The following is a 24598-nucleotide window of genomic DNA, read 5'->3' as shown; positions in this document are numbered from 1 at the left end:
CTGTCTGGTAGAGACTCTCCCCTCTCCCCTCTCACCTGTCTGGTAGAGACTCTCCCCTCTCACCTGTCTGGTAGAGACTCTCCCCTCTCACCTGTCTGGTTAGCCAGTAGAGACTCTCCCCTCTCACCTGTCTGGTTAGCCAGTAGAGACTCTCTCCTCTCACCTGTCTGGTAGAGACTCTCCCCTCTCACCTGTCTGGTAGAGACCCTCTCACCTGTCTGGTTAGCCAGTAGAGACTCTCTCCTCTCACCTGTCTGGTGGAGACTCTCCCCTCTCACCTGTCTGGTTAGCCAGTAGAGACTCTCTCCTCTCACCTGTCTGGTAGAGACTCTCCCCTCTCACCTGTCTGGTAGAGACTCTCCCCTCTCACCTGTCTGGTTAGCCAGTAGAGACTCTCCCCTCTCATCTGTCTGGTTAGCCAGTAGAGACTCTCCCCTCACCTGTCTGGTTAGCCAGTAGAGACTCTCCCCTCTCACCTGTCTGGTTAGCCAGTAGAGACTCTCCCCTCTAACCTGTCTGGTTAGCCAGTAGAGACTCTCCCTCTCACCTGTCTGGTTAGCCAGTAGAGACTCTCCCCTCTCACCTGTCTGGTTAGCCAGTAGAGACTCTCTCCTTTCACCTGTCTGGTAGAGACTCTCCCCTCTCCCCTGTCTGGTAGAGACTCTCCCCTCTCACCTGTCTGGTAGAGACTCTCCCCTCTCACCTGTCTGGTTAGCCAGTAGAGACTCTCCCCTCTCACCTGTCTGGTTAGCCAGTAGAGACTCTCCCCTCTCCCCTGTCTGGTAGAGACTCTCCCCTCTCACCTGTCTGGTTAGCCAGTAGAGACTCTCTCCTCTCACCTGTCTGGTAGAGACTCTCCCTCTCACCTGTCTGGTAGAGACTCTCCCCTCTCACCTGTCTGGTAGAGACTCTCCCCTCTCACCTGTCTGGTAGAGACTCTCCCCTCTCACCTGTCTGGTAGAGACTCTCCCCTCTCACCTGTCTGGTAGAGACTCTCCCCTCTCACCTGTCTGGTAGAGACTCTCCCCTCTCACCTGTCTAGTTAGCCAGTAGAGACTCTCCCCTCTCACCTGTCTGGTTTTAGACTCTCCCCTCTCACCTGTCTGGTAGAGACTCTCCCCTCTCACCTGTCTGGTAGAGACTCTCCCCTCTCACCTGTCTGGTAGAGACTCTCCCCTCTCACCTGTCTGGTAGAGACCCTCTCACCTGTCTGGTTAGCCAGTAGAGACTCTCTCCTCTCACCTGTCTGGTGGATACTCTCCCCTCTCACCTGTCTGGTTAGCCAGTAGAGACTCTCCCCTCTCACCTGTCTGGTTAGCCAGTAGAGACTCTCTCCTCTCACCTGTCTGGTAGAGACTCTCCCCTCTCACCTGTCTGGTAGAGACTCTCTCCTCTCACCTGTCTGGTAGAGACTCTCCCCTCTCACCTGTCTGGTTAGCCAGTAGAGACTCTCTCTTCTCACCTGTCTGGTAGAGACTCTCCCCTCTAACCTGCCTGGTAGAGACTCTCCCCTCTCCCCTCTCACCTGTCAGGCAGAGACTCTCCCCTCTCACCTGTCTGGTAGAGACTCTCCCCTCTCACCTGTCTGGTTAGCCAGTAGAGACTCTCTCCTCTCACCTGTCTGGTAGAGACTCTCCCCTCTCACCTGTCTGGTAGAGACTCTCTCCTCTCACCTGTCTGGTAGAGACTCTCCCCTCTCACCTGTCTGGGAGAGACTCTCCCCTCTCACCTGTCTGGGAGAGACTCTCCCCTCTCACCTGTCTGGTTAGCCAGTAGAGACTCTCCCCTCTCACCTGTCTGGTAGAGACTCTCCCCTCTCACCTGTCTGGGAGAGACTCTCCCCTCTCACCTGTCTGGGAGAGACTCTCCCCTCTCACCTGTCTAGTTAGCCAGTAGAGACTCTCCCCTCTCACCTGTCTGGTAGAGACTCTCCCCTCTCACCTGTCTGGTAGAGACTCTCCCCTCTCACCTGTCTGGTAGAGACTCTCCCCTCTCACCTGTCTGGTAGAGACCCTCTCACCTGTCTGGTTAGCCAGTAGAGACTCTCTCCTCTCACCTGTCTGGTGGAGACTCTCCCTCTCACCTGTCTGGTTAGCCAGTAGAGACTCTCTCCTCTCACCTGTCTGGTAGAGACTCTCCCCTCTCACCTGTCTGGTAGAGACTCTCTCCTCTCACCTGTCTGGTAGAGACTCTCCCCTCTCACCTGTCTGGTCAGCCAGTAGAGACTCTCCCCTCTCATCTGTCTGGTTAGCCAGTAGAGACTCTCCCCTCTCACCTGTCTGGTTAGCCAGTAGAGACTCTCCCCTCTCACCTGTCTGGTTAGCCAGTAGAGACTCTCCCCTCTCACCTGTCTGGTTAGCCAGTAGAGACTCTCTCCTTTCACCTGTCTGGTAGAGACTCTCACCTCTCACCTGTCTGGTTCGCCAGTAGAGACTCTCTCCTCTCACTGTCTGGTAGAGACTCTCTCCTCTCACCTGTCTGGTAGAGACTCTCTCCTCTCACCTGTCTGGTAGAGACTCTCTCCTCTCACCTGTCTTGTAGAGACTCTCTCCTCTCACCTGTCTGGTAGAGTCTCTCCCCTCTCACCTGTCACCTGTCTGGTAGAGACTCTCTCCTCTCACCTGTCTGGTAGAGACTCTCCCCTCTCATCTGTCTGGTTAGTCAGTAGAGACTCTCCCCTCTCACCTGTCTGGTTAGCCAGTAGACTCTCTCTAACCTGTCTGGTTAGCCAGTAGAGACTCTCCCCTCTCACCTGTCTGGTTAGCCAGTAGAGACTCTCCCCTCTAACCTGTCTGGTTAGCCAGGAGAGACTCTCCCCTCTCACCTGTCTGGTTAGCCAGTGGAGACTCTCCCCTCTCACCTGTCTTGTTAGCCAGAAGAGACTCTCCCCTCTCACCTGTCTGTTTAGCCAGTAGGGACTCTCCCCTCTCACCTGTCACCTGTCTGGTAGAGACTCTCCCCTCTCCCCTGTCTGGTAGAGACTCTCCCCTCTCACCTGTCTCGTTAGCCAGTAGAGACTCTCTCCTCTCACCTGTCTGGTAGAGACTCTCCCCTCTCACCTGTCTGGTAGAGACTCTCCCCTCTCACCTGTCTGGTAGAGACTCTCCCCTCTCACCTGTCTGGTAGAGACTCTCCCCTCTCACCTGTCTGGTAGAGACTCTCCCATCTCTCACCTGTCTAGTTAGCCAGTAGAGACTCTCCCCTCTCACCTGTCTGGTAGAGACTCTCCCCTCTCACCTGTCTGGTAGAGACTCTCCCCTCTCACCTGTCTGGTAGAGACTCTCCCCTCTCACCTGTCTGGTAGAGACTCTCCCCTCTCACCTGTCTGGTAGAGACCCTCTCACCTGTCTGGTTAGCCAGTAGAGACTCTCTCCTCTCACCTGTCTGGTGGAGACTCTCCCCTCCCCTCTCACCTGTCTGGTAGAGACTCTCCCCTCTCACCTGTCTGGTTAGCCAGTAGAGACTCTCCCCTCTCACCTGTCTGGTTAGCCAGTAGAGACTCTCTCCTCTCACCTGTCTGGTAGAGACTCTCCCCTCTCACCTGTCTGGTAGAGACTCTCTCCTCTCACCTGTCTGGTAGAGACTCTCCCCTCTCACCTGTCTGATTAGCCAGTAGAGACTCTCTCTTCTCACCTGTCTGGTAGAGACTCTCCCCTCTAACCTGCCTGGTAGAGACTCTCCCCTCTCACCTGTCAGGCAGAGACTCTCCCCTCTCACCTGTCTGGTAGAGACTCTCCCCTCTCACCTGTCTGGTTAGCCAGTAGAGACTCTCTCCTCTCACCTGTCTGGTAGAGACTCTCCCCTCTCACCTGTCTGGTAGAGACTCTCTCCTCTCACCTGTCTGGTAGAGACTCTCCCCTCTCAGGTAGAGACTCTCCCCTCTCACCTGTCTGTTTAGCCAGTAGAGACTCTCCCCACTCATCTGTCTGGTTAGCCAGTAGAGACTCTCCCCTCTCACCTGTCTGGTTAGCCAGTAGAGACTCTCCCCTCTCACCTGTCTGGTTAGCCAGTAGAGACTCTCCCCTCTCACCTGTCTGGTTAGCCAGTAGAGACTCTCTCCTTTCACCTGTCTGGTAGAGACTCTCACCTCTCACCTGTCTGGTTCGCCAGTAGAGACTCTCTCCTCTCACTGTCTGGTAGAGACTCTCTCCTCTCACCTGTCTGGTAGAGACTCTCTCCTCTCACCTGTCTGGTAGAGACTCTCCCCTCTCACCTGTCTGGTAGAGTCTCTCCCCTCTCACCTGTCACCTGTCTGGTAGAGACTCTACCCTCTCACCTGTCTGGTAGAGACTCTCTCCTCTCACCTGTCTGGTAGAGACTCTCCCCTCTCATCTGTCTGGTTAGTCAGTAGAGACTCTCCCCTCTCACCTGTCTGGTTAGCCAGTAGACTCTCTCTAACCTGTCTGGTTAGCCAGTAGAGACTCTCCCCTCTCACCTGTCTGGTTAGCCAGTAGAGACTCTCCCCTCTAACCTGTCTAGTTAGCTAGGAGAGACTCTCCCCTCTCACCTGTCTGGTTAGCCAGTGGAGACTCTCCCCTCTCACCTGTCTTGTTAGCCAGAAGAGACTCTCCCCTCTCACCTGTCTGTTTAGCCAGTAGGGACTCTCCCCTCTCACCTGTCACCTGTCTGGTAGAGACTCTCCCCTCTCCCCTGTCTGGTAGAGACTCTCCCCTCTCACCTGTCTCGTTAGCCAGTAGAGACTCTCCTCTCACCTGTCTGGTAGAGACTCTCCCTCTCACCTGTCTGGTAGAGACTCTCCCCTCTCACCTGTCTGGTAGAGACTCTCCTCTCACCTGTCTGGTAGAGACTCTCCCTCTCACCTGTCTGGTAGAGACTCTCCCCTCTCACCTGTCTGGTTAGAGACTCTCCCATCTCTCACCTGTCTGGTAGAGACTCTCCCCTCTCACCTGTCTGGTAGAGACTCTCCCCTCTCACCTGTCTGGTAGAGACTCTCCCCTCTCACCTGTCTGGTAGAGACCCTCTCACCTGTCTGGTTAGCCAGTAGAGACTCTCTCCTCTCACCTGTCTGGTGGAGACTCTCCCTCTCCCCTCTCACCTGTCTGGTAGAGACTCTCCCTCTCACCTGTCTGGTTAGCCAGTAGAGACTCTCCCCTCTCACCTGTCTGGTTAGCCAGTAGAGACTCTCTCCTCTCACCTGTCTGGTAGAGACTCACCTGTCTGGTAGAGAGACTCTCCCTCTCACCTGTCTGATTAGCCAGTAGAGACTCTCTCTCTCACCTGTCTGGTAGAGAGAGAGACTCTCCCCTCTCACCTGTCTCACCTGTCTGGTAGAGACTCTCCCTCTCACCTGTCTGGTTAGCCAGTAGAGACTCTCTCCTCTCACCTGTCTGGTAGAGACTCTCCCCTCTCACCTGTCTGGTAGAGACTCTCCCCTCTCACCTGTCTGGTAGAGACTCTCTCCTCTCACCTGTCTGGTAGAGACTCTCCCCTCACCTGTCTGAGGTAGAGACTCACCTGTAGAGACTCTCCCCTCCCTGTCTGGTTCACCTGTCTGGTTAGAGTCTGGTAGAGACTCTCCCCTCTCACCTGTCTGGTAGAGACTCTCCCTCTCACCTGTCTGGTAGAGACTCTCCCTCTCACCTGTCTGGTAGAGACTCTCCCTCTCACCTGTCTGGTAGAGACTCTCCACCTGTCTGGTAGAGACTCTCACCTGTCTGTTTAGCCAGTAGAGACTCTCCCCACTCACCTGTCTGGTAGAGACTCTCCTTCTCACCTGTCTGGTAGAGACTCTCCCCTCTCACCTCTCACCTGTCTGGTAGAGACTCTCACCTCTCACCTGTCTGGTAGAGACTCTCCCCTCTCACCTGTCTGGTAGAGACTCTCCCTCTCACCTGTCTGGTTAGCCAGTAGAGACTCTCTCCTCTCACCTGTCTGGTAGAGACTCTCCCCTCACCTGTCTGGTAGAGACTCTCCCCTCTCACCTGTCTGGTTAGCCAGTAGAGACTCTCTCCTCTAACCTGTCTGGTTAGCCAGTAGACACTCTCTCCTCTCACCTGTCTGGTAGAGACTCTCCCCTCTCACCTGTCTGGTAGAGACTCTCTCCTCTCACCTGTCTGGTAGAGACTCTCCCCTCTCACCTGTCTGGTAGAGACTCTCCCCTCCCCTCTCACCTGTCTGGTAGAGACTCTCTCCTCTCACCTGTCTGGTAGAGACTCTCCCCTCTCATCTGTCTGGTAGAGACTCTCCCCTCTCACCTGTCTGGTAGAGACCCTCTCACCTGTCTGGTTAGCCAGTAGAGACTCTCTCCTCTCACCTGTCTTGTAGAGACTCTCCCCTCTCACCTGTCTGGTTAGCCAGTAGAGACGCTCCCTCTCACCTGTCTGGTTAGCCAGTAGAGACTCTCCCCTCTCACCTGCCTGGTAGAGACTCTCCCCTCTCCCCTCTCACCTGTCTGGTAGAGACTCTCCCCTCACCTGTCTGGTAGAGACTCTCCCCTCTCACCTGTCTGGTAGAGACTCTCCCCTCTCACCTGTCTGGTTAGCCAGTAGAGACTCTCTCCTCTCACCTGTCTGGTAGAGACTCTCCCCTCTCACCTGTCTGGTAGAGACTCGCCCCTCTCACCTGTCTGGTTAGCCAGTAGAGACTCTCCCCTCTAACCTGTCTGGTTAGCCAGGAGAGACTCTCCCCTCTCACCTGTCTGGTTAGCCAGTGGAGACTCTCCCCTCTCACCTGTCTTGTTAGCCAGAAGAGACTCTCCCCTCTCACCTGTCTGGTTAGCCAGTAGGGACTCTCCCCTCTCACCTGTCACCTGTCTGGTAGAGACTCTCCCCTCTCCCCTGTCTGGTAGAGACTCTCCCCTCTCACCTGTCTGGTAGAGACTCTCCCCTCTCACCTGTCTGGTAGAGACTCTCCCCTCTCACCTGTCTGGTAGAGACTCTCCCCTCTCACCTGTCTGGTAGAGACTCTCCCATCTCTCACCTGTCTAGTTAGCCAGTAGAGACTCTCCCCTCTCACCTGTCTGGTAGAGACTCTCCCCTCTCACCTGTCTGGTAGAGACTCTCCCCTCTCACCTGTCTGGTAGAGACTCTCCCCTCTCACCTGTCTGGTAGAGACTCTCCCCTCTCACCTGTCTGGTTAGCCAGTAGAGACTCTCTCCTCTCACCTGTCTGGTAGAGACTCTCCCCTCTCACCTGTCTGGTAGAGACTCTCCCCTCTCACCTGTCTGGTAGAGACTCTCCCCTCTCCCCTCACCTGTCTGGTAGAGACTCTCTCCTCTCACCTGTCTGGTAGAGACTCTCCCCTCTCACCTGTCTGGTAGAGACTCTCCCCTCTCACCTGTCTGGTAGAGACTCTCCCCTCTCACCTGTTTGGTAGAGACTCTCCCCTCTCACCTGTCTGGTAGAGACCCTCTCACCTGTCTGGTTAGCCAGTAGAGACTCTCTCCTCTCACCTGTCTGGTAGAGACTCTCCCCTCTCACCTGTCTTGTAGAGACTCTCCCCTCTCACCTGTCTGGTTAGCCAGTAGAGACTCTCCCTCTCACCTGTCTGGTTAGCCAGTAGAGACTCTCCCCTCTCACCTGCCTGGTAGAGACTCTCCCCTCTCCCCTCTCACCTGTCTGGTAGAGACTCTCCCCTCTCACCTGTCTGGTAGAGACTCTCCCCTCTCACCTGTCTGGTAGGGACTCTCCCCTCTCACCTGTCTGGTTAGCCAGTAGAGACTCTCTCCTCTCACCTGTCTGGTAGAGACTCTCCCCTCTCACCTGTCTGGTTAGCCAGTAGAGACTCTCTCCTCTCACCTGTCTGGTTAGCCAGTAGACACTCTCTCCTCTCACCTGTCTGGTAGAGACCCTCCCCTCTCACCTGTCTGGTAGAGACTCTCTCCTCTCACCTGTCTGTTAGAGACTCTCCCCTCTCCCCTCTCACCTGTCTGGTAGAGACTCTCTCCTCTCACCTGTCTGGTAGAGACTCTCCCCTCTCACCTGTCTGGTAGAGACTCTCCCCTCTCACCTGTTTGGTAGAGACTCTCCCCTCTCACCTGTCTGGTAGAGACCCTCTCACCTGTCTGGTTAGCCAGTAGAGACTCTCTCCTCTCACCTGTCTGGTAGAGACTCTCCCCTCTCACCTGTCTTGTAGAGACTCTCCCCTCTCACCTGTCTGGTTAGCCAGTAGAGACTCTCCCTCTCACCTGTCTGGTTAGCCAGTAGAGACTCTCCCCTCTCACCTGCCTGGTAGAGACTCTCCCCTCTCACCTGTCTGGTAGAGACTCTCCCCTCTCACCTGTTTGGTAGAGACTCTCCCCTCTCACCTGTCTGGTTAGCCAGTAGACACTCTCTCCTCTCACCTGTCTGGTAGAGACTCTCCCCTCTCACCTGTCTGGTAGAGACTCTCTCACCTGTCTGGTTAGCCAGTAGAGACTCTCTCCTCTCACCTGTCTGGTAGAGACTCTCCCCTCTCACCTGTCTTGTAGAGACTCTCCCTCTCACCTGTCTGGTTAGCCAGTAGAGACTCTCCCCTCTCACCTGTCTGGTTAGCCAGTAGAGACTCTCCCCTCTCACCTGCCTGGTAGAGACTCTCCCTCTCCCCTGTCTGGTAGAGACTCTCCCCTCTCACCTGTCTGGTAGAGACTCTCCCCTCTCACCTGTCTGGTTAGCCAGTAGAGACTCTCTCCTCTCACCTGTCTGGTTAGCCAGTAGACACTCTCTCCTCTCACCTGTCTGGTAGAGACTCTCCCCTCTCACCTGTCTGGTAGAGACTCTCTCCTCTCACCTGTCTGGTAGAGACTCTCCCCTCTCACCTGTCTGGTAGAGACTCTCCCCTCTCACCTGTCTGGTAGAGACTCTCCCCTCTCCCCTCTCACCTGTCTGGTAGAGACTCTCCTCTCCCCTCTCACCTGTCTGGTAGAGACTCTCTCCTCTCACCTGTCTGGTAGAGACTCTCCCCTCTCACCTGTCTGGTAGAGACTCTCCCCTCTCACCTGTCTGGTAGAGACTCTCCCTCTCACCTGTCTGGTAGAGACTCTCCCCTCTCACCTGTCTGGTAGAGACCCTCCCCTCTCACCTGTCTGGTAGAGACTCTCCCCTCTCACCTGTCTGGTTAGCCAGTAGAGACTCTCCCCTCTCACCTGTCTGGTAGAGACTCTCCCCTCTCCCTCTCACCTGTCTGGTAGAGACTCTCCCCTCTCACCTGTCTGGTTAGCCAGTAGAGACTCTCCCCTCTCACCTGTCTGGTAGAGACTCTCCCCTCTCACCTGTCTGGTTAGCCAGTAGAGACTCTCCCCTCTCACCTGTCTGGTAGAGACTCTCCCTCTCCCCTCTCACCTGTCTGGTAGACACTCTCCCCTCTCACCTGTCTGGTAGACACTCTCCCCTCTCACCTGTCTGGTAGACACTCTCCCCTCTCACCTGTCTGGTAGACACTCTCCCCTCTCACCTGTCTGGTAGAGACTCTCTCCTCTCACCTGTCTGGTAGAGACTCTCCTCTCACCTGTCTGGTAGAGACTCTCCTCTCACCTGTCTGGTAGAGACTCTCCTCTCACCTGTCTGGTAGAGACTCTCCTCTCACCTGTCTGGCAGAGACTCTCCTCTCACCTGTCTGGTAGAGACTCTCCTCTCACCTGTCTGGTAGAGACTCTCCTCTCACCTGTCTGGCAGAGACTCTCCTCTCACCTGTCTGGTAGAGACTCTCCTCTCACCTGTCTGGTAGAGACTCTCCTCTCACCTGTCTGGTAGAGACTCTCCCCTCTCCCCTCTCACCTGTCTGGTAGAGACTCTCCCCTCTCCCCTCTCACCTGTCTGGTAGAGACTCTCCTCTCACCTGTCTGGTAGAGACTCTCCCCTCTCCCCTCTCACCTGTCTGGTAGAGACTCTCCCTCTCCCCTCTCACCTGTCTGGTAGAGACTCTCCCCTCCCCTCTCACCTGTCTGGTAGAGACTCTCCTCTCACCTGTCTGGTAGAGACTCTCCCCTCTCCCCTCTCACCTGTCTGGTAGAGACTCTCCCCTCTCCCCTCTCACCTGTCTGGTAGAGACTCTCCTCTCACCTGTCTGGTAGAGACTCTCCTCTCACCTGTCTGGTAGAGACTCTCCTCTCACCTGTCTGGCAGAGACTCTCCTCTCACCTGTCTGGTAGAGACTCTCCCCTCTCCCCTCTCACCTGTCTGGTAGAGACTCTCCCCTCTCCCCTCTCCCCTCTCACCTGTCTGGTAGAGACTCTCCTCTCCCCTGTCTGGTAGAGACTCTCCCCTCTCCCCTCTCACCTGTCTGGTAGAGACTCTCCTCTCACCTTAGCTCAGGGTAAACGTTCTCCATATACCAATGGAAAGACTTGCAGTTCAGCTTGTGTCGTAGAGTCAGCCGGTCCGCAATGCTACAGGAAGGAATGAGCATGGAGAGGGAGAAGGGGAGGGGAGAGGGGGAGAGGGGGAAGGGAGAGGGGAGAGGGAGAGGGGAAGGGAAGAGGGGGAGAGGGGGAGAGGGGGAAGGGAAGAGGGGAGAGGGAGAGGGGGAAGGGAAGAGGGGGAGAGGGGGAGAGGGGGAAGGGAAGAGGGGAGAGGGAGTGGGGGAAGGGAAGAGGGGGAGGGGGAAGGGGGAAAGAGGAGGGGAGAGAGAAGGGAGAGGGGGAGGGAGAGAGAAGGGGAGAGGGGGAGGGGAGAGAGAAGGGGAGAGGGGAGGGGAGAGGGGAAAGGGGAGAGGGGGAAGGGGGAGAGAGGGGGGGAGAGAAAAATATGGCAGTTTTTCCATTTCTTGAAAAGTTTCTGTTTTGGAAATGTTTTCATCCAACAGCAAAGATATGAATAGTGTTAAAAAGGTACCAGAGAGGACTACTAACCTGCCGAAGGCCTTGCCCTGCGCTGAGGGCCTTGCTGAGTAGTAGTACTGTTTATACTCATCCATCCACACCTCCGCTGCCCGACGCGTGTTCCTGACCACACACACACACACACACACACACACACACACACACACACACACACACGGTTGGGTAGGATAATCACACAGTTCCGCTGTTCCTTCCTCTCTGTCATGACCCCAGACATTTCAGTTGTGACGTAGCTCTGAACTATCTCACCTGATCCACCAAGGGTTTGAGGATTAGTAGACTAGTTGAATCAGGTATGCTAGTTCTGGAATAGTTCAAATACATGTCCCCGAGAGGAGGGTCCCCGAGAAGCCAGTTGGAATGGAGTCCCCGAGAAGACGTTTTCGGAATGGAGTCCCCGAGAAGACAGTTGGAATGGAGTCCCCGAGAAGACAGTTGGAATGGAGTCCCCGAGAAGACAGTTGGAATGGAGTCCCCGGGAAGACGTTTGGAATGGAGTCCCCGAGAAGACGTTTGGAATGGAGTCCCCGAGAAGACGTTTGGAATGGAGTCCCCGAGAAGACGTTTGGAATGGAGTCCCCGAGAAGACGTTTGGAATGGAGTCCCCGAGAAGACGTTTGGAATGGAGTCCCCGAGAAGACGTTTGGAATGGAGTCCCCGAGAAGACGTTTTGGAATGGAGTCCCCGAGAAGACGTTTGGAATGGGGTCCCCGAGAAGACCGTTGGAATGGAGTCCCCGAGAAGACGTTTTTGGAATGGAGTCCCCGAGAAGACGTTTGGAATGGGGTCCCCGAGAAGACCGTTGGAATGGAGTCCCCGAGAAGACGTTTGGAATGGAGTCCCCGAGAAGACGTTTTGGAATGGAGTCTCCGAGAAGACGTTTGGAATGGGGTCCCCGAGAAGACGTTTGGAATGGGGTCCCCGAGAAGACGTTTTTGGAATGGAGTCCCCGAGAAGACGTTTGGAATGGGGTCCCCGGAAAGATGTTTTTGGAATGGGGTCCCCGGAAAGATGTTTTCGGAATGGCTAGGATTCCCGAGAATATTATTATTATTTTTTTAAAGGCAGGACTAGAGTGTGTGTCTGTGTGTGTGCATCTGTAGAATGGATATCAGAGCGACCCAGCCAAGCTCACTTACTTGATGTATGTGAGAGCGTTGCCTTCTGGGAAGTCGTAGGGATGTCGCTTCCTGAAGACGTGACCCACCCTGCTGCAGGGCAGAATCTCCAGGCTCCCACCACACATCCACACCCTGAAGGACAGCTCTGAGAGAGAGATGTATGAGTTAAGGTCATATGTTAATATAGACTTGTTTATATAGGGGAGATTAAAACCTACACACATCCACACAAAACAGTCTGGTCTTTATTATCCCAGTTAACCTGCTACAGAGCACACTGCAGCAGACACATAAGGTCAATCAATCACCAGCTGGTCCAATCACATCATCAATCACCAGCTGGTCCAGTCACATCATCAATCACCAGCTGGTCCAGTCACATCATCAATCACCAGCTGGTCCAATCACATTATCAATCACCAGCTGGTCCAGTCACATCATCAATCACCAGCTGGTCCAATCACGTCATCAATCACCAGCTGGTCCAATCACGTCATCAATCACCAGCTGGTCCAGTCACATCATCAATCACCAGCTGGTCCAGTCACATCATCAATCACCAGCTGGTCCAATCACATCATCAATCACCAGCTGGTCCAGTCACATCATCAATCACCAGCTGGTCCAATCACGTCATCAATCACCAGCTGGTCCAGTCACATCATCAATCACCAGCTGGTCCAATCACATCATCAATCACCAGCTGGTCCAATCACGTCATCAATCACCAGCTGGTCCAATCACGTCATCAATCACCAGCTGGTCCAGTCACATCATCAATCACCCGCTGGTCCAGTCACATCATCAATCACCAGCTGGTCCAATCACATCATCAATCACCAGCTGGTCCAGTCACATCATCAATCACCAGCTGGTCCAATCACGTCATCAATCACCAGCTGGTCCAATCACGTCATCACTCACCAGCTGGTCCAGTAACGTCATCAATCACCAGCTGGTCCAGTCACATCATCAATCACCAGCTGGTCCAATCACATCAATCACCAGCTGGTCCAATCACGTCATCACTCACCAGCTGGTCCAGTAACGTCATCAATCACCAGCTGGTCCAGTCACATCATCAGTCACCAGCTGGTCCAGTCACGTCATCAATAACCAGCTGGTCCAGTCACACCAATCATCAATCACCAGCTGGTCCAGTCACATCATCAATCACCAGCTGGTCCAATCACATCATCAATCACCAGCTGGTCCAGTCACACCAATCATCAGTCAGTTATATTCAGTAGGTGGCGATAGTGTTTTAATGGTCTGCTGTCTACTACCTATCTAAGCCATATGTCAGTCAGGTTAATGTTGAGATCCTATCTAAGCCATATGTCAGTCAGGTTAATGTTGAGATCCTATCTAAGCCATATGTCAGTCAGGTTAATGTTGAGATCCTATCTAAGCCATATGTCAGTCAGGTTAATGTTGAGATCCTATCTAAGCCATATGTCAGTCAGGGTAATGGGCCAGATGGTGTGTGCCAGAAGTTATGAAATAGGTATTGGAGGAGAGTGAGTGGGTGAGTGAGTGAGTAAGTGAGTGGGTAAGTGAGTGAGTGAGTGAGTGAGTGAGTGAGTGAGTGAGTGAGTGAGTGAGTGAGAGAGAGAGAGAGAGACAGAGAGAGTGAGAGTGAATGAGTGAGTGTGAGAGAGACAGAGAGAGTGAGAGAGAGAGAGAGAGAGAGAGAGAGTATGTATGTGTGGGTTGAAATACTAAGCTTTCGATGAAAGTGCCAGATGGATGGGTTTTCTATTCTGGTCAAATAAAGATCCCACATCTGTATTCAAAGTAATTTGTCAAAACCCAGGTCTGTTACATAGTCAATGTGTTGGTATCTCTGAGGTCCTACTGTAACATGATATATACCGGTCTGGTCTGGTCTGTCTGTCTGTCTGGACATTACATTATTATTACATTATTATTACATTATGTCCTTCTCTCCAGATATCTTTGGTTTATCCAATCAGACAGGACAGAAACGGTCTCAGTGAATTAAACAGTCAAACTCACGCATGCACACGAACACACATCCCCCCCAGTGATCTCACCAAAGTTCTCTCCTCCCCTCCCCTCCCCCCAGTGATCTCACCAAAGTTCTCTCCTCCCCCTCCCATCTCCCCCAGTGATCTCACCAAAGTTCTCCCTTCCCCTCCCCTCCCCCCAGTGATCTCACCAAAGTTCTCTCCCCCCTCCCCTCCCCCCAGTGATCTCACCAAAGTTCTCTCCTCCCCAGATGTCCATGTGAGTGTCGTACTGCCCCAGGTGGTTGAACCAGCTCTTGTCCATCACAAAGATCCCTCCTGCAATCACTGGAGTTCTGTAGCAGAGAACACAGGAGGACAGACTGCCTGACACACACAGGAGGACTGACTGTCTGATACACACAGAGGACAGACTGCCTGATACACACAGAGGACAGACTGTCTGATACACACAGGAGGCCAGACTGTCTGATACACACAGGAGGACTGACTGTCTGATACACACAGGAGGACAGACTGTCTGATACACACAGGAGGACAGACTGTTTGATACACACAGGAGGACAGACTGTCTGATACACACAGGAGGACAGACTGTCTGATACACACAGGAGGACAGACTGTCTGATGCACACAGGATGACAGACTGCCTGATACACACAGAGGACAGACTGCCTGATACACACAGGAGGACAGAGGACAGACTGTCTGATACACACAGAGGACAGAGGACAGACTGTCTGATACACACAGAGGACAGACTGCCTGATACACACAGAGGACAGACTGTCTGATACACACAGAGGACAGATTGTCTGATACACACAGAGGACAGACTGTCTGATACACACAGAGGACAGACTGTCTGATACACACAGAGGAGACTGGAGGTAGGTTCAGCAGGACAGACTGTCTGATACACACAGAGGACAGACTGTCTGATACACACAGAGGACAGATTGTCTGATACACACAGAGGACAGACTGTCTGATACACACAGAGGACAGACTGTCTGATACACACAGAGGACAGACTGCCTGATACACACAGAGGACAGACTGTCTGATACACACAGAGGACAGACTGTCTGATACACACAGAGGACAGACTGCCTGATACACACAGAGGACAGACTGTCTGATACACACAGGAGGAGACTGGAGGTAGGTTCAGCAGGACAGACTGCCTGATACACACAGAGGAGACTGGAGGTAGGTTCAGCAGGACAGACTGTCTGATACACACAGAGGACAGATTGTCTGATACACACAGAGGACAGACTGTCTGATACACACAGAGGACAGATTGATACACACAGGAGGAGACTGGAGGTAGGCTCAGAGGCAGAACTAACATGGCGGACTAAGGAATGTCATCTTTACTCTTGTCTATTCGTGATGTTTTTTATCAGCAAACATTCTACAACATTTGTGTGGAGACCACAACAACATAACTATCTACCTGATAGGCAGTGTGGAGACCACAACAACATAACTAGCTACCTGATAGGCAGTGTGGAGACCACAACAACATAACTAGCTACCTGATAGGCAGTGTGGAGACCACAACAACATAACTAGCTACCTGATAGGCAGTGTGGAGACCACAACAACATAACTAGCTACCTGATAGGCAGTGTGGGGACCACATCAACATAACTACTGTAGCTACCTGATAGGCAGTGTGGAGACCACATCAATATAACTACTGTAGCTACCTGATAAGCAGTATGGAGACCACAACAATATAACTACTGTAGCTACCTGATAGGCAGTGTGGGGACCACATCAATATAACTACTGTAGCTACCTGATAAGCAGTATGGAGACCACAACAATATAACTACTGTAGCTACCTGATAGGCAGTGTGGAGACCACATCAACATAACTATCTACCTGATGGTCAGTGTGGGGACCACAACAACATAACTACTGTAGCTACCTGATAGGCAGTGTGGGGTCCACATCAACATAACTATCTACCTGATAGGCAATGTGGAGACCACATCAACATAACTATCTACCTGATAGGCAGTGTGGAGACCACATCAACATAACTATTGGAGCTACCCGATAGGCAGTGTGGAGACCACAACAACATAACTATCTACCTGATAGGCAGTGTGGAGACCACAACAACATAACTAGCTACCTGATAGGCAGTGTGGAGACCACAACAACATAACTAGCTACCTGATAGGCAGTGTGGAGACCACAACAACATAACTAGCTACCTGATAGGCAGTGTGGGGACCACATCAACATAACTACTGTAGCTACCTGATAGGCAGTGTGGAGACCACATCAATATAACTACTGTAGCTACCTGATAAGCAGTATGGAGACCACAACAATATAACTACTGTAGCTACCTGATAGGCAGTGTGGGGACCACATCAATATAACTACTGTAGCTACCTGATAAGCAGTATGGAGACCACAACAATATAACTACTGTAGCTACCTGATAGGCAGTGTGGAGACCACATCAACATAACTATCTACCTGATGGTCAGTGTGGGGACCACAACAACATAACTACTGTAGCTACCTGATAGGCAGTGTGGGGTCCACATCAACATAACTATCTACCTGATAGGCAATGTGGAGACCACATCAACATAACTATCTACCTGATAGGCAGTGTGGAGACCACATCAACATAACTATTGGAGCTACCCGATAGGCAGTGTGGAGACCACAACAACATAACTATCTACCTGATAGGCAGTGTGGGGACAACATCAACATAACTATCTACCTGATAGGCAGTGTGGGGACAACATCAACATAACTACTTTAGCTACCTGATAGGCAGTGTGGAGACCACATCAACATAACTACTGTAGCTACCTGATAGGCAGGGTGGAGACAACATCAACATAACTATCTACATGATAGGCAGTGTGGGGACAACATCAACATAACTACTTTAGCTACCTGATAGGCAGTGTGGAGACCACATCAACATAACTACTGTAGCTAACTGATAAGCAGTATGGAGACAACATCAACATAACTATCTACCTGATAGGCAGTGTGGGGACAACATCAAAATAACTATCTACCTGATAGGCAGGGTGGAGACCACATCAAAATAACTATCTACCTGATAGGCAGGGTGGAGACCACATCAACATAACTACTGTAGCTACCTGATAGGCAGGGTGGAGACCACATCAACATAACTACTGTAGCTACCTGATAGGCAGGGTGGAGACCACAACAACATAACTACTGTAGCTACCTGATAGGCAGTGTGGGGACCACATCAACATAACTATCTACCTGATAGGCAGTGTGGGGACCACATCAACATAACTACTGTAGCTACCTGATAGGCAGTGTGGAGACCACATCAACATAACTACTGTAGCTACCTGACAGGCAGTGTGGGGACCACATCAACATAACTATCTACCTGATAGGCAGTGTGGAGACCACATCAACATAACTATCTACCTGATAGGCAGGGTGGAGACCACATCAACATAACTATCTACCTGATAGGCAGTGTGGGGACCACATCAACATAACTACTGTAGCTATCTTATAGGCAGTGTGGAGACCACATCAACATAACTACTGTAGCTACCTGATAGGCAGTGTGGGGACCACATCAACATAACTACTGTAGCTACCTGATAGGCAGTGTGGGGACCACATCAACATAACTATCTACCTGATAGGCAGTGTGGGGACCACATCAACATAACTATCTACCTGATAGGCAGTGTGGGGACCACATCAACATAACTACTGTAGCTACCTGATAGGCAGTGTGGAGACCACATCAACATAACTACTGTAGCTACCTGATAGGCAGTGTGGAGACCACATCAACATAACTACTGTAGCTACCTGATAGGCAGTGTGGGGTCCACATCAACATAACTACTGTAGCTACCTGATAGGCAGTGTGGGGACCACATCAACATAACTATCTACCTGATAGGCAGTGTGGGGACCACATCAACATAACTACTGTAGCTACCTGATAGGCAGTGTGGAGACCACATCAACATAACTACTGTAGCTACCTGATAGTTATGTTGATGTGGTCTCCACACTGCCTATCTACCTGATAGGCAGTGTGGGGACCACAACAACATAACTACTGTAGCTACCTGATAGGCAGTGTGGGGTCCACATCAACATAACTATCTACCTGATAGGCAATGTGGAGACCACATCAACATAACTATCTACCTGATAGGCAGTGTGGAGACCACATCAACATAACTATTGGAGCTACCCGATAGGCAGTGTGGAGACCACAACAACATAACTATCTACCTGATAGGCAGTGTGGGGACAACATCAACATAACTATCTACCTGATAGGCAGTGTGGGGACAACATCAACATAACTACTTTAGCTACCTGATAGGCAGTGTGGAGACCACATCAACATAACTACTGTAGCTACCTGATAGGCAGGGTGGAGACAACATCAACATAACTATCTACCTGATAGGCAGTGTGGGGACAACATCAACATAACTACTTTAGCTACCTGATAGGCAGTGTGGAGACCACATCAACATAACTACTGTAGCTAACTGATAAGCAGTATGGAGACAACATCAACATAACTATCTACCTGATAGGCAGGGTGGAGACCACATCAACATAACTACTGTAGCTACCTGATAGGCAGGGTGGAGACCACATCAACATAACTACTGTAGCTACCTGATAGGCAGGGTGGAGACCACAACAACATAACTACTGTAGCTACCTGATAGGCAGTGTGGGGACCACTTCAACATAACTATCTACCTGATAGGCAGTGTGGGGACCACATCAACATAACTACTGTAGCTACCTGATAGGCAGTGTGGAGACCACATCAACATAACTACTGTAGCTACCTGATAGGCAGTGTGGAGACCACATCAACATAACTACTGTAGCTACCTGATAGGCAGTGTGGAGACCACATCAACATAACTACTGTAGCTACCTGATAGGCAGTGTGGGGTCCACATCAACATAACTACTGTAGCTACCTGATAGGCAGTGTGGGGACCACATCAACATAACTAGCTACCTGATAGGCAGTGTGGAGACCACATCAACATAACTAGCTACCTGATAGGCAGTGTGGAGACCACATCAACATAACTATCTACCTGATAGGCAGTGTGGAGACCACATCAACATAACTACTGTAGCTACCTGATAGGCAGTGTGGTGACCACATCAACATAACTAGCTACCTGATAGGCAGTGTGGAGACCACATCAACATAACTAGTTACCTGATAGGCAGTGTGGAGACTACATCAACATAACTAGCTACCTGATAGGCAGTGTGGAGACCACAACAACATAACTAGCTACCTGATAGGCAGTGTGGGGACCACATCAACATAACTAGCTACCTGATAGGCAGTGTGGGGACCACATCAACATAACTACTGTAGCTACCTGATAGGCAGTGTGGAGACCACATCAACATAACTACTGTAGCTACCTGACAGGCAGTGTGGGGACCACATCAACATAACTATCTACCTGATAGGCAGTGTGGAGACCACATCAACATAACTATCTACCTGATAGGCAGGGTGGAGACCACATCAACATAACTATCTACCTGATAGGCAGTGTGGGGACCACATCAACATAACTACTGTAGCTGTCTGATAGGCAGTGTGGAGACCACATCAACATAACTACTGTAGCTACCTGACAGGCAGTGTGGGGACCACATCAACATAACTATCTACCTGATAGGCAGTGTGGGGACCACATCAACATAACTACTGTAGCTACCTGATAGGCAGTGTGGAGACCACATCAACATAACTACTGTAGCTACCTGACAGGCAGTGTGGGGAGCACATCAACATAACTATCTACCTGATAGGCAGTGTGGAGACCACATCAACATAACTATCTACCTGATAGGCAGGGTGGAGACCACATCAACATAACTATCTACCTGATAGGCAGTGTGGGGACCACATCAACATAACTACTGTAGCTATCTTATAGGCAGTGTGGAGACCACATCAACATAACTACTGTAGCTACCTGATAGGCAGTGTGGGGACCACAACAACATAACTACTGTAGCTACCTGATAGGCAGTGTGGGTACCACATCAACATAACTATCTACCTGATAGGCAGTGTGGAGACCACATCAACATAACTATCTACCTGATAGGCAGGGTGGAGACCACATCAACATAACTATCTACCTGATAGGCAGTGTGGGGACCACATCAACATAACTACTGTAGCTATCTTATAGGCAGTGTGGGGACCACATCAACATAACTACTGTAGCTACCTGATAGGCAGTGTGGGGACCACATCAACATAACTATCTACCTGATAGGCAGTGTGGGGACCACATCAACATAACTATCTACCTGATAGGCAGTGTGGGGACCACATCAACATAACTACTCTAGCTACCTGATAGGCAGTGTGGAGACCACATCAACATAACTACTGTAGCTACCTGTTAGGCAGTGTGGAGACCACATCAACATAACTACTGTAGCTACCTGATAGGCAGTGTGGGGTCCACATCAACATAACTACTGTAGCTACCTGATAGGCAGTGTGGGGACCACATCAACATAACTAGCTACCTGATAGGCAGTGTGGAGACCACATCAACATAACTAGTTACCTGATAGGCAGTGTGGAGACTACATCAACATAACTACTGTAGCTACCTGATAGGCAGTGTGGAGACCACATCAACATAACTAGCTACCTGATAGGCAGTGTGGAGACCACATCAACATAACTAGCTACCTGATAGGCAGTGTGGAGACCACATCAACATAACTAGTTACCTGATAGGCAGTGTGGAGACTACATCAACATAACTAGCTACCTGATATGCAGTGTGGAGACTACATCAACATAACTAGCTACCTGATATGCAGTGTGGAGACCACAACAACATAACTAGCTACCTGATAGGCAGTGTGGGGACCACATCAACATAACTAGCTACCTGATAGGCAGTGTGGGGACCACATCAACATAACTACTGTAGCTACCTGATAGGCAGAGTGGAGACCACATCAACATAACTACTGTAGCTACCTGACAGGCAGTGTGGGGACCACATCAACATAACTATCTACCTGATAGGCAGTGTGGGGACCACATCAACATAACTACTGTAGCTACCTGATAGGCAGTGTGGAGACCACATCAACATAACTACTGTAGCTACCTGACAGGCAGGGTGGGGACCACATCAACATAACTATCTACCTGATAGGCAGTGTGGAGACCACATCAACATAACTATCTACCTGATAGGCAGGGTGGAGACCACATCAACATAACTATCTACCTGATAGGCAGTGTGGGGACCACATCAACATAACTACTGTAGCTATCTGATAGGCAGTGTGGAGACCACATCAACATAACTACTGTAGCTACCTGACAGGCAGTGTGGGGACCACATCAACATAACTATCTACCTGATAGGCAGTGTCGGGACCACATCAACATAACTACTGTAGCTACCTGATAGGCAGTGTGGAGACCACATCAACATAACTACTGTAGCTACCTGACAGGCAGTGTGGGGACCACATCAACATAACTATCTACCTGATAGGCAGTGTGGGGACCACATCAACATAACTACTCTAGCTACCTGATAGGCAGTGTGGAGACCACATCAACATAACTACTGTAGCTACCTGTTAGGCAGTGTGGAGACCACATCAACATAACTACTGTAGCTACCTGATAGGCAGTGTGGGGACCACATCAACATAACTACTGTAGCTACCTGAAAGGCAGTGTGGGGACCACATCAACATAACTATCTACCTGATAGGCAGTGTGGGGACCACATCAACATAACTATCTACCTGATAGGCAGTGTGGGGACCACATCAACATAACTATCTACCTGATAGGCAGGGTGGAGACCACATCAACATAACTATCTACCTGATAGGCAGTGTGGGGACCACATCAACATAACTACTGTAGCTACCTGATAGGCAGTGTGGGGACCACATCAACATAACTATCTACCTGATAGGCAGTGTGGGGACCACATCAACATAACTATCTACCTACCTGATAGGCAGTGTGGGGACCACAACAACATAACTACTGTAGCTACCTGATAGGCAGTGTGGGGACAACATCAACATAACTACTTTAGCTACCTGATAGGCAGTGTGGAGACCACATCAACATAACTACTGTAGCTACCTGATAGGCAGGGTGGAGACAACATCAACATAACTATCTACCTGATAGGCAGTGTGGGGACAACATCAACATAACTACTTTAGCTACCTGATAGGCAGTGTGGAGACCACATCAACATAACTATCTACCTGATAGGCAGGGTGGAGACCACATCAACATAACTATCTACCTGATAGGCAGTGTGGGGACCACATCAACATAACTACTGTAGCTATCTGATAGGCAGTGTGGAGACCACATCAACATAACTACTGTAGCTACCTGACAGGCAGTGTGGGGACCACATCAACATAACTATCTACCTGATAGGCAGTGTGGGGACCACATCAACATAACTACTGTAGCTACCTGATAGGCAGTGTGGAGACCACATCAACATAACTACTGTAGCTACCTGACAGGCAGTGTGGGGACCACATCAACATAACTATCTACCTGATAGGCAGTGTGGAGACCACATCAACATAACTATCTACCTGATAGGCAGGGTGGAGACCACATCAACATAACTACTGTAGCTATCTGATAGGCAGTGTGGAGACCACATCAACATAACTACTGTAGCTACCTGATAGGCAGTGTGGGGACCACATCAACATAACTACTGTAGCTACCTGAAAGGCAGTGTGGGGACCACATCAACATAACTATCTACCTGATAGGCAGTGTGGGGACCACATCAACATAACTATCTACCTGATAGGCAGTGTGGGGACCACATCAACATAACTATCTACCTGATAGGCAGGGTGGAGACCACATCAACATAACTACTGTAGCTACCTGATAGGCAGTGTGGGGACCACATCAACATAACTACTGTAGCTACCTGATAGGCAGTGTGGGGACCACATCAACATAACTACTGTAGCTACCTGAAAGGCAGTGTGGGGACCACATCAACATAACTATCTACCTGATAGGCAGTGTGGGGACCACATCAACATAACTATCTACCTACCTGATAGGCAGTGTGGGGACCACAACAACATAACTACTGTAGCTACCTGATAGGCAGGGTGGGGACCACATCAACATAACTATCTACCTGATAGGCATGGTGGGGTTCACAACAACATAGCTAGCTACCTGATAGGCAGGGTGGGGTTCACAACAACATAGCTAGCTACCTGATAGGCAGGGTGGGGTTCACAACAACATAGCTAGCTACCTGATAGGCAGGGTGGGGTTCACATCAACATAACTATCTACCTGATAGGCAGGGTGGGGTTCACATCAACATAACTATCTACCTGATAGGCAGGGTGGGGTTCACAACAACATAGCTAGCTACCTGATAGGCAGGGTGGGGTTCACAACAACATAGCTAGCTACCTGATAGGCAGGGTGGGGTTCACAACAACATAACTATCTACCTGATAGGCAGGGTGGGGACCACATCAACATAACTATCTACCTGATAGGCAGGGTGGGGTCATTCCTGGACATCTTCTGTTCGATGGGAATCTGCTCCCATTTAAAGTGTAAACTCCAGTCAAACCCTGAGAGACAGAGAGGGAGGGGGGGGAGCATTCCCACAAGGAAAATGGACAGTTTAGGCTTCAGTTTAGGGTTACAATTAGGGTTAGAATTTGGGTTAAGGGTTTGGGTTTAAGGGTATGGGGTTAGGCTTAGGGGTATGGGGTTAGGTTTAGGGGTATGGGGTTAGGTTTAGGGGTATGGGGTTAGGTTTAGGGGTATGGGGTTAGGTTTAAGGGTATGGGGTTAGGTTTAAGGGTATGGGGTTAGGTTTAGGGGTATGGGGTTAGGTTTAGGGGTATGGGGTTAGGTTTAGGGGTATGGGGTTAGGTTTAGGGGTATGGGGTTAGGTTTAGGGGTATGGGGTTATGGAAAATAGGATGTTGAATGGGAATCAATTGTTTGGTCCCCACAAAGATAGTAAAACTACCGAGTGTGTGTGTGTGTGTGTGTATGGGCGTGCATGCATAAGTGTGTGTGTGTTCTCATACAGTAATCCTACTGACCTCCCCTCAAGTCAGCTGAAGCTGCCAAGTAGGCAAAGTTATCCAGGCTGATGACATCGATAATGGGGCTGACCACCCGGGTACGGTCCTGGGGAGAGGAGAGACAGGCACGGTCACACACACACACACACACACACACACACACACACACACACACACACACACACACACACACACACACACACACATCTCCAGCATCAACAGTAATTACATGAAAACACAGTGTTTCTACCACAGGAGGTTGGGTGGCACCTTAATTAGGGAAGAACATGCTCATAGTAATGTCTGGAACGGAGTCAACGGAATGGCATCAAACACGAGGGAACCATGGAAACCACGTGTTCGATACCGTTCCACCTACTCCGTTCCAGTCATTAACACGAGCCTGTCCTCCCCTAGGGTGCCACCAAGCAACGGGCTCGTGTTAATGACTGGAGCGAAGTAGGTGGAACGGTATCACACACATGGGAACCAGCATGGTGCTGGAGATGTGTTGCCATTCCGTTGA

General features: G+C 51.0%; 1 protein-coding gene across 1 annotated transcript in view; it reads right to left on the bottom strand.

Annotated features, from left to right (window-relative positions):
- The window catches only part of LOC112238362 (polypeptide N-acetylgalactosaminyltransferase 16-like), a 119390-nt gene that overhangs the window by 18947 nt on the left and 75845 nt on the right, over positions 1–24598 (bottom strand). Inside the window, exons 7-12 of the mRNA XM_042325086.1 lie at positions 24091–24178; positions 23523–23607; positions 14121–14224; positions 11917–12043; positions 10787–10879; positions 10241–10324 (exon numbers count right to left, since the gene is read on the bottom strand). Of these exons, the coding sequence (XP_042181020.1) occupies positions 10241–10324; positions 10787–10879; positions 11917–12043; positions 14121–14224; positions 23523–23607; positions 24091–24178 (581 nt within the window). The remainder of the gene's footprint in view (positions 1–10240; positions 10325–10786; positions 10880–11916; positions 12044–14120; positions 14225–23522; positions 23608–24090; positions 24179–24598) is intronic.

This window comes from Oncorhynchus tshawytscha, linkage group LG08 (assembly GCF_018296145.1).
Source record: "Oncorhynchus tshawytscha isolate Ot180627B linkage group LG08, Otsh_v2.0, whole genome shotgun sequence".
Lineage (NCBI taxonomy): Eukaryota > Metazoa > Chordata > Actinopteri > Salmoniformes > Salmonidae > Oncorhynchus > Oncorhynchus tshawytscha.
Note: the sequence above shows the minus strand (reverse complement) of the source record. Positions and strands in the feature narration are given on the sequence as shown.